This window comes from Aulonocara sp. 'chitande type north' Nkhata Bay, linkage group LG7, assembly GCF_057382095.1.
Source record: "Aulonocara sp. 'chitande type north' Nkhata Bay isolate Kocher_YH1m ecotype deep benthic linkage group LG7, A_spYH_male_GT1.1, whole genome shotgun sequence".
NCBI classification, from domain to species: domain Eukaryota; kingdom Metazoa; phylum Chordata; class Actinopteri; order Cichliformes; family Cichlidae; genus Aulonocara; species Aulonocara sp. 'chitande type north' Nkhata Bay.
Window position 1 is genome coordinate 60561785 of NC_141350.1, and position 11212 is coordinate 60572996.

General features: G+C 37.7%; 1 protein-coding gene across 2 annotated transcripts; it reads right to left on the reverse strand.

The window, feature by feature from the left end:
* Window positions 1-3973: 3973 nt before the first annotated feature.
* On the reverse strand, window positions 3974-9515 carry nfil3 (nuclear factor, interleukin 3 regulated). 2 transcript variants are annotated; one of them, XM_086301744.1, is made up of 2 exons: window positions 9328-9515; window positions 3974-7206 (listed from the first exon to the last, which is right to left on the reverse strand). In XM_086301744.1, the coding sequence occupies exon 2, from the start codon at window positions 7116-7118 to the stop codon at window positions 5751-5753; it is 1368 nt and encodes a 455-aa protein (XP_086157870.1). In that variant the 5' UTR covers window positions 7119-7206; window positions 9328-9515; the 3' UTR covers window positions 3974-5750. The 2 variants fall into 2 exon arrangements, with proteins under 2 accessions (XP_086157870.1, XP_086157869.1); XM_086301743.1 differs by having other exon boundaries at window positions 9316-9514.
* Between the last annotated feature and the right edge of the window lie 1697 nt (window positions 9516-11212).

Sequence of the window (11212 nt, forward strand, 5' to 3'; positions counted from 1 at the left end):
AGTTTTATTTATAGAGGAAGATAACAGCAGTTGGCTGAAGGTGCTTTATTTTGCAAGGCAAAAGACATTACAATAACACAGAGAAAACTCCAGCAGTCAGACATCCCCCTCTTTATTCTTCGTATCCTTTATTTATCTAAGTAAAAAGTGTCATTGAGATTTAAATCTCATCTCCAAGAAAGACCTGGCCCTTAAGCAAGCATTTGGTGACAGTGGGAAGGAAAAACTCCCTTTTAAGGAAGAAGTCTCCAGTAGAACCAGGCTCAGGGATTTGCAGCATCTGCCACGGCTGGCTGGGAATCTCTCGCTACAGCATTTTGGATCAACTTAAGGCTGTTCAGGGAGGGTTTAGAACAACCTGATAATAATGAATTACAATAGTCCTGGCTAGAAATTAAAAAATGCATGAAGTAGTTTTTCATCACCCCTCTGAGACAGAATGCTTCTCATTTTAGAGATATTGCCAAAAGCAGGAAAGCAAATCATTTGTAACTTGTGTCCTCTGTCTAAATAAATAAATAAATCTGGGTACATTTCCAGATGATTTAACATGCAACTATTTTGCTCGTAATAAGTTAAATGAGTAAAGAAAAAAAAAGGCTATTTACACAAGATAATTCATAATTTTATTGGGGGGGTGATATTGGTTGGGTTTGATTATCGGGGGGGTCATAACCCCTCTAACCCCCCTGGAAATTACGCCCCTGATTGCCATGGCTGTGGTAGTTGCAGTATGTGTACTGCATTGAATTCTATGATTTTCACAGATTGAAATAGTACCTTTTATGTTGACCCCCAGCTTCAAATTATCATTCAGGGATTCAAGCCCATACCCCCAATCCAGGAAAGTCTAGAACTGGCTTTCTGGTTAAAAGGTTTGCCCTGAATTCATGAAGACTCTGGATGTTGCAGGGCTGTCTTGGTTGACAAGCTACTGCAATGTTGCATGGGAGATCAGGGGCAGTACCTCTGGATTGGCAGACCGGAGTGGTGGTTCCCATTAGAGGTGGGTTTTGATTATCGATTTATTGATTAAAATCGATTTTGGCTTGGATAACGTGATATAACGTGATATAGATAGGTTCACGAGTGAGGGGGGAAGGAAGTTGGAGATCAACAGGCGAATTGGTGCTGTGGCATTTTAACACAATTTAATCCCACATTTGTGAAAGAAAAGCAAAACACTTTTTTGAAAAGTCTGTAACAAAACCATCAAATCTGATAAAGGTTATTTAAATGCTGCAAAAGAAGAATGGATTGGAATAGAAAAAGTACATATCCTAACCTTAATTACTGGAGGAGAATAATGAATGATGCTCATAGTGAGTAAAAAGTAAACTGAGTGCATTTTTTGGATAGAGATTCACTTTTAATGTGTGTGTTTAATATAATACAGATACATAAAAAACACTCCCAAAACAGAATTAATTATTACAAAATATTAATAAAAACTATAGAAATGGAGGCAACTTTGCCCGTGGTTGAATGTATACAATGTATGAAAAAAGCTTTATTGCAGATACTAATTTTACTAATTTAATAATAATAATTTTGTGTTGTAAGATTTATGACTTTCATGTTTTCATAGTGGTACTTGGGAGAGCTTGACATTTTTATCAGGTGGTACACACTGTAAAAAGTTTGAGAAACACTGATAAGTTAAGTGTATGTGTGCTTTTGGAAAACATTTAAAGCTGCTGTACAGAATCTTTGAAACAAGCTTAAAACATTTTTAGAATATAAACAGAACATCTGCTTCTCTTTACAGCTCCTCACTCCACCAGGGCTGTTTGGCACTTTCTGATAATGTGATGTACCTACTGTGGCAGTCATACAGACAATTGGACGGTCCAAAAATTGGCCTACCTATTACTGGCTGAGGTTTTAGTAGAGTTGTGGCTGAACCACATAAAAATATATCATTAATTTTAATCTCCCCAATCAATTATAATGTTATGTTGGAATGTTGTTAAAGAGGGTCAAAAATGTTTCAACCCAGTTTGTTTTGCAGATTCTGTATAGCAGCTTTAATATAGGGAGGACACAACTTCCAGATTGTGAGTAAAATCAGATTTTTTTTCTCTTTGCCAGTTTAACAGTTTCTGTTGTGCCTGTCACTATTCCCTGTCTGTTTTCTTACCTGGTTCTTCCTGACCTTGTACTTTCTCCTCACGTTCCCCTCTTTCCTCTCTCCCTCTTTGGGCTGGCAATCATACACAAATAGATTGTATTCAATTAGATGAAAAATTACATTAATATGAAAAAAATTCTATTAAGATCACTAACAAAAAGTCCTCTCTCAGTGTATTTTCAACCAAAAGGCAAATAACCAAACCACATGAACATCTAATAAGAGATATAAACATTGAAACACTGATCCAACATTATTCTTGATTGACGGATCATTTGATTTTACACTTTTACCTGAATGTGGGTCCTTTTTTTGAAAAAAAAACTTCCTTATATCTATTATGAACCTGGCTGTCTCTCTGTACACACACACACACACACACACACACACAAAACAGGTGTTCTAAGGTTAATGGGCATTCAGTCAGTTAGCTAGTTAGTATCCATGTCAAACAGGACAGTGGTAACAACAGCAGGTTGCAGACAATTTAAAGTTTTAGATTTTAAATAGGCTGTATACATTTCAATGGGAGCAACAGGACGGTCAAATGTCGCTGAATTTACTACAGAGCAGGACGGCTTGTAGGGTAGCAAACATTGTCGGAAAACACGTTTTCAACACTGCAGGTTACCTGGTGTAATGTTTTTCAGCTAAAAAGAAACATGGTCTGACTCCTACCTAACTATATAAAGAGTAACTGAAGGTTAAATGCAGCTAATATGTCCTGTTAGAGATAGGGTGAGGAGTTTGGCTATCCAGGAGGGGCTCAGAGTAGAGCTGCTGCTCCTCCACATCGAAAGGAGCTAGTGGAGGTGGTTTGGGCATCTAACTAGGATGCCTCCTGGGTGTGGTGTTCCGGGTATGCCCTGGTGAATGCCCCCGATGGATATTAATTAAACTTGTAGTTGGATATAATATGATTAGAATTAAGCATAATTAACTATTAGCAAAACTGCATTCAGATAAACCCTGTTTTAAAACTCTGTATCCCTTTATTGATGAAAAGACTGGATGTTAAGTACTGTTATTTATATTTTGGATAAAGATGGGGGGATCTTAATCTCTTTGACAGTTCTTATGTTTGATTAGATCACCAGTGTCTAAGGAGGAAAATGAGAGACCAGGAGAAAAAGTAGGTGAAGTTACACTTGTTCTTGAACTCATTGGAAAGCTAAACTCAGAACTGAAAATTCTACTTTAAGAGTCCCTTAAGTTGAAAACGTATTTTGTGTTTATATAGAGTAGTGTTTATATAAAATTACACATTAAAGCTGTAACAATTATGTTTCTTATTGCAGTGATTTCTCTAAACCAGTAACAAACAAAAGCAAATGCTAAATCCTAACTCAGATTATTTTAACTGTACTGTTTTTAATTGTATGATGATTTACAAACATGACTAACCCATTTCTTTTGGTGAGTGTTCTCTATTCCCAATGGCAGTATGCTATCCACACAGTTTCAGCTTGAATCAACAACTTTTGGAGAATTTTTCTCTTTGCTGTTCTGTCATAAAACAAATGGATTGATGGATTTTAGGCATTCTTAACACAACTGAAGAGGTTGGTTTTACATCTAAATGAATTTGCTACTGTAGCATTATTTTCTAGTGTGTTTCCTAATCCAGCCATATTACGTGAAAAGAACTAGAAAGTCTTTCCTCACTGAGTAAAAATAAAAACTGAAAGCCACTTGGATGCTGGGAGATCTGACTTATGGCAACATGACTGCTTAATGATTGACCTAATACTATAAAAGAAAAGGGACATAGCTGAAAATATAGCCAAAATATAATTTTCAATCACAAATATCACATTTAGTATTAGCTTCAGGAAAGAAAAAGAAAGAAAGAAAGCATATATTTAATGACAGGACATTTATTGTGAATAAAAGCTCACATTACAATAAAGCTTGAGGCTGCTGGAAAAAAATGAGTTATGATTATCATTTCCAACTATGGCATAATATGCACATACAATGTATTTGAAATAAAGTAAATTATTTGACATGATACCAGCTATGTTTGATTTAACTTGCTCATTTATATTAACTATATAGAAAGTCACATAGTAATATGTGACCACCCCAATTTGCTACAAACAGCAAACAAGGCATATATGATGATGATGATTACTGATGGCTCTGGATTCTACATAGTAACAGAAACTTTAGGGTTGAGATCCTTTCTTCCATAAACTGAGCATTGTGTAATTCAAAAATATTTCAAAGCTTTGTAAAATCCAACTACAGTCCTGTCAAGGTTAAGGAAATTTACAATTCTCCAGCAAATGTCACTCACAATCTCGCTTTAACCAGCAGCCTGGAAAGTTTAAGTAATCGACAAAATAATGAAAAAGCAAAACAAAGTTTGGCAAACAGTGAAACAGTGAGTGAAGCAGAGCCTATTTAAAAGTTGTACTAAAGTTTGAGTCAAAATCTGTATCATTCTTTTCTTAAACTCCAGTAGGGATGTGGCTGTGTTTCAGCCCACTGGTGGAAGTTTGTGACAATGTTATTGACTAAATGTTTAAGCCTCCAGGTGCTGTTAAATGAATGTTTAATGTCAATAAGCAGGCTTTACATTACCAAAAGAACAAGGCTGAACACAAATGCTCTCTTAACAATCTGTAACTTTCAAACCAATTCCTCAAAATAATTCTGAAAAGAAGTATAAAACTTTCATTCACTTTAAGGAAGTTGTTAAAAGAAAAGTAATCTGGCACTACACAAACATACAAACCAATAATATGACTTAAAACATGAAGAATTTCAGCTTCAAGGCAAATAATGGCCAGGCTGCTCCTGGCCACAAATTTGACAGCAGGGGGGAGGGCTGCTGTTAACAACTGGAACCTTTTTTCAGCGCCACAAAATAAAAGAAAAAAAAAGAAAAAAGCAGCGCTCAACAACAGCAGGTACATATCAATAGGCAACGCTCTATGATAGCAATCATGAACAGTTTGGACTCTTGAAAACAAACAAACCAAAAAAAACCTTTCACTCACAATGTTTTACACAATAACAGTCTATAGCAAATTCTCAAAGTACCCAGAAAATCCTTACTTAGGCTACTTATGCATGTGATCCTATTTTACTTTGCAAAACGTGAATAATTTGTCACGTACAGTTTAACCTTTATCAGTTTTCACCACTCTGCTGCTACATAGACTAGTTCCAATTACCACTTCAACATTCCAGTCTTCTCCACTGTTCACTTCACATTAAATAGCTTCCTGCTTTGTTAAATGACATAAAACCCATCTGTTAATGATGTAATTTAACACAAACAATGCCATAAAGTGTTGGTTTCATTAACAGTAAGTTTGGATTGGAAAAAGCCAAAGTACAATGAACTGGCATTATTAAGTGAAATAGCCTTTGTAAGAGGAACAGGAATATTATACTAAATTTATCATATGACAATGTGGGTAATTCCATTTCTCCTCAACCTTCACTGGAAAATAGCCTGGATACACAAAAACTATTATTTGTGACTCTAGTATTTTATTCAAACTCATTTATTTGAAAATTTACCAAAAGAAAACATTGTTTAACCCAAATGTCCACACAGTGAAACAGCAAATATAATGCTAAGCATACAATTGTCATTCAGAGAAACTCATGTCTCATGATGATCAGCGACGCTTTTGGTAGAATCTATTCCAGGTACCTGTTCTCTTTTGGAAGCGACTGCTCTGGGAGACAGGGTGCCAAAGCTCTGTTTTACATACCAGTCTTCTGCATGCAAGTGTGCATAGGAAGAGTCTTTTACATCCACAATGGTTTTGTTTGACACGGGGCTTGAGGACTCATCATTATTCGTGCACCCACCCTGCAGTGTCATTGCGTGGCTTACATGCCATTGCTCAGACTGCTGGCTCCAGTCTTGCATGTTGGTGACCTGTACTGACAAAGGGCAGTGAGAAGCCTGTGTGCAACCAAAAGTGCTTTTTGTGGCCTGGTAGCATTCTCCCTCTGAAATACTGACAGGAGAAGAGGACTTTCCAGAGGATTCGTATTCGGGGTCGATTGCCTCCACTTTGATTTGGACGGTTCTGGATTTAATCCGCAGTTTATGGGGTAAAGCTGAAGAACTACCATCTGGCACTTTATGTGTGGAGACAATGATGCTTCTTGGGTCTACTACAAATGGCATCAACCCTTTGGGGACCTGCTGCTCATCCTCACCATCAGATGATTTGCTAACTGCACCATCATCCGAGCTCCTGGGTGAGTTACTAGATGACCTCATGATCTGCATGAATGATGCAGACTGAGTGTAGACTCCAGACAAAGGGCTGGCTATGCCAGGTTTGTAGAGTTCATAGGGACTACCTTGCTCTTGTCTATAGCTGCCATTCTCTCCCGGTTCCTGCTTGACCTCTGCATTCCTGCAGACAGTAAAGCTACCCTGAGTTGCGGTAAATGTCTTGGGCATATGAGGTGAATGCCTGATGACTGATATGCAGCTGCTGCGCAGGTGAATAGGCTCCTTTTCTTTGCTGGTAAAACCTTGGCTAGCATTGGGTGGAATAAACATTTGGTGGAGGTTAAGAGCGGCGGAGCTGGATAACCGTTGGACTTCTTGGGCATATGCTGTCGAGCTCACCAATCCAAACTTCAACTTCAATGACAGCAGCTCAGCCTTGAGGGAGGCATTTTCCTCGCCAAGTGCTACCAATTTGTTCTCTAGCACCATATCATTTATGCGTCGCTTCTCCCTTGAACGCTTGGCTGCTTCGTTGTTTTTACGACGCCTCTCCCAGTACAGGGTGTCTTTTTTTTCCTCTGGGATAAACTCCCTTTTCCTACGACAAGCAGATTTAGCCTTGAAAGGAAGTGCAGAGATTTTGTGGCTCAGGAGGTCTCTGTTGGTCCCTTGTAAAGCCACAGCCAGGCACAGGGCATCCTCTCCACTGTAGGACTGATTGGAGTCCACTTCTTGCTTTATTGATTGCATATTATTACTGTTTGCTACTGTCAGCATGCTAAAAGATCTTCAACTGTATACCATAATGCTTGTATCGAGCAAAATTAACTGTCACATGGAATTAATCCGCTTGAGTTGAAGAAATCTGTGGAATAAGACACAACAGAAATGTTTTTCGTCAGAGTTTAGTTGAAACAATGTCAAACAAGTTACCATGATACTTTAATATTTACTTGTGCTGATCAAAGATTGTATATTATCATCCACTTAAAGCTTATTCAGATTTTTGTGCTCTACACATAAAACATTAAGGCTGCAATTATGAGTCCAGTATATTTCTGAAAATACATTTGTAGAAGAGTAAAATGTGGTTAATAGGGAGAGTTAATATCAAGGTAATTACTTTTTAGTTTTGCTATTACCATTTCCTACTTTGTGTCAGAGAAACAAAGAAATCTTCATTAAAGTACAAAAAAAACATGAAGAAAACATATAATCATTTAACTTTCAGAAACTGGATTCCTTCAACAGATTTCAAAATTCATGCTGTGTAACAGATAAATATTTAAAGATGTCATTGGTGAATGTCATCTTATTTACCAATAGCCTGATACCAGTCAACAAGGTATATCAGTCAGTTCCAATGCCTGGCCAATAAATTGGTGCTTCCCCATGATTTACCTTGATTAAAATTTAAAGTAGCAGTTCTTTTGCACATGCCAAGCTTAGGAAATTGAAGTAAACAAACTTTTTTATTCAAAATGATGAAAATAGACATAAAGGCATGATATCACAAAAAATGAGAAACACGAAGCCTGTAACCTGAATAATTTCTTTTGAACTAGTCTTTCACACTCACTGCAGCAAACAGTGGTATTTAGAAGAGGAGCAGAAAGATTTTTAATTAGAAAAATTAATGTTTAGGGTGTGATACAGTTTCCTCAAATGTTTCTTCTTGACTCTGTGCCCTCGTTTTGTCCTTGACTTGGGTCTACATTTAGGAAGAGAGAGACATGACTAATAGGTCACAGACTTGTGTATACATTATAGTCTGGTAACTTTCAGACACTAACTTTGTGTGTTACAATTTGGTCTCCCACTTTTTAGAAGCAAGAAGGCGCTGTATCCCCGACAAATCCATTTGAAATACAGGAGAAATATTTCTCTTTTCATTTACTTGAACCCCTTACGCAGTCTACTACAGATTTTATGGTGCCGATGTGCAAACCCCAGCTGGCGTTGACGAACGCGTCCTTTTGTCTTTTTTTTAACGAGGCAACAAAACATCGTGCCTAAATTTGGATCATACATGATTAAAAACGGTGGCGATGTTATCGCAACGTGCGACACTTGGAGGGTGGGTGCTGACCGAGTGTTTGCTGCTGGTTCAGTCGCGACAAGCAGTACAGAGCGATCGACTCGGCGTTCCAGCACCGGGCCGTCAACGCGTCCTGTTGCCCCAGATTCCTTCATTGTGTCGGTATTATACAATAAGCCCCGCTCCTGCCATCCCGAGTGCCAGCAATTTCTATTGGTGCAGACATTATGCAATGTTTGCCTGTGTGGCAATAACAATACGGACCAGTGATTGCTCAGCTCTGCGTCCAAGTAAAATAGCTCTAAAATTGTCCACATGTGTTAGGTAGCTAACACTGTATGTAACAGACTTTACTAAGACAATGTGGGCATTCAACTCTGTACATGACATCATTGTCTTCGTTACTCATGACATTGGCGGCTGAAGCGCGAGGTCCATCTACGCCCTGAAAAGTAAACTGTTACAACATTACAGAGAAGAAAGCGTTACTTTGCTGTCCCGACGTGGACTGACCCATTCTGTTGTCCACACATCGACAGAAGCCACAGTGCTTTGATAATGTTTCTACAAGCCACATCACATTCTTGTGTTTCAACACAGTGTTGTAATCTATGAATCACTGCTACTGGTAGGCCCGTGTGCCTGAATAAAATTAAACATCTATTATACCGGTTATAACTATATATTTTTTTAAAAAGCACACACTCGAACGTGAGCTTTGTCGCACTTTTAACTTGGAAACTACCGAGGCTGTTATTACATTTAAAATAGGTTTTGTGCGAGGACACACAGAAGGTAGCCAGCTGACTGAAATATAAGCTAGCTAAACGCCCCTGTGATTTCTGGGCGTGTGATCAGGCACCATCCTCTACAAACCTGTACAACGCTTAATGTTAATCCCAGACATTTAATATTAACCGCAAATCAAAACTGTACCTTTTCTATCACCTGCTTGTGGGGATTGGTTTGGTTTTCCACCGCGTATGATGCACACAGAAGCAGCATAGGTTTTCCATCAGCTAATAAGGAAATGATTGTCAAGAAAATCCTACAAGTTATAAAGTACTTTGCTCTCCTCCCTTGGCTTTTTCCTTTCAAGGTGGCTAGTGACTCATGGATCTGTGTTAGTAGGTCAGTGGTTGAGTGCATTGGCAGCGTGAAATTAAATGACAGCTACTGCATCCAATCGGCATGCAGCATTTTCTAACTTTAGCCAATGACTCTTGGCTTCACCAGAGCTCAAATCTTATTTAAGAATGTCTGTCGTCATTCACAGTAGGAGTGAAGCATTTGCGACAATCGGCTCGCAGACCGTGCTCGGATTTGTCCTCATATTACGAAAACAAAATATTTCCGATGTATTTATTGCTTATACTACTTTTACCATGGCATAAATATGCACATTTACTCCCAACAATGTTGCAAATGGGGCGTACACTTCTAAAACAGCACAAGAAGCTGTAGAAGCTCCGTGCGTCTAACGTTTAAGGTTGTCACATTGGTTTATATTTATAGTCAAATTTAGCTACTACATAATTCACACTGTTTACGCACTGTTGCATTAACAGACTTAGGCCATTCCTTGATGTTCTGTTGTCTTTTAATGTAGGTATAAGTCTGTTTTAATTTTATTTCCACTGCTGAATATATGTCTTATTAACAAATTAAATTTTAATTTTAATACTGTATATTTCATTTTGAAATAAAATTAAAAGTGATTTTAAAAAGTCTATTTCCAAAAAGGAAATAGTAGTAAATACGTGAAAAAAGATAACCGGGGTTAATACAGTTAATTTCAGCTGTTTGGTTGTAAGTATACATACACGTCAGTCCAGACGGAGTGGGGTTTTTTTTTTTGGGGGGGGGGGTTGGAGTCTTGTACCAGATGCCATGATCAGCTGCCGAGACCTGACTGTCACTATACATATTCTATTTGTTTGTCTGATGCTCTTGTTGCACTGCTAAATAGGCTGTAGCCAACATGATTTATAAAGGGATTATAAAATCTAAAAAATTACTGCATTATTTTACCTATACTCTTATTAAACTCACTTTCCTAAAAACTGATTGCAACTTCTAACTTGTGACGTAAATGTTATGCTTCAAATTTATTTCACATCATTCATGGGAGATATGTTTGATAAATGATAAGTTAACAAGTCACTGCTACCAGCTTAATCAATTCATTGGGGCGACCTGCGTGTTGTGCTGCATTGTCTGATTTGGTCGTAGTGTGTAAACACCTCTAGAGGCCACTGTTGTATAGCTGCTGCAAACTGAACGTGCCCGTGCCAGAGGTTATACTTAAAATGGCAGCTGCCAGGAAGTCTCTTTGGACATTTGTGTTCGCCCTTTATGAAATAGATATGTTGTATTAATGCACCCGTGCATTGGTAAAATAAATACTAGAATAGCTGATACTCCCTTACAGAAGATTTATTTTGACCTTTCTAAAGCCTTCTTTAAAAATTAGAAAATAAAATGAAAACAGGCATATGAAAAAAAGCCTACTAGAAATACTTCTCTGCATTACATTCTAACACTTGGCTATTTCACTAAATGTGATTATGCACTGAAAAAGAACATGTTGGGTTTACTTAATTCAATAGTGGACACTGGTTGCACACAGATGTTTTGCTTTGGCAGGAGCTTAAACAACTGAGGTGAAGTTATTCATATTCAATAAACCTGTGCAATTTGTGTTGATAAAATATGATTGAAACATGTTTTGGTGAAGTAATTTGAGCTCTTGGATATTTTAATCCTTCAATTTTCACACTTTATTCCAATACTATTCAGTAACTTTTACCCAAATACTATGTTATCTTCAAAT

Coding starts and splice junctions, on each gene's coding strand:
- nfil3 (XM_086301744.1), bottom strand. CDS start 7,118: ATGCTGACAGTAGCAAACAGTAATAATATGCAATCAATAAAGCAAGAA.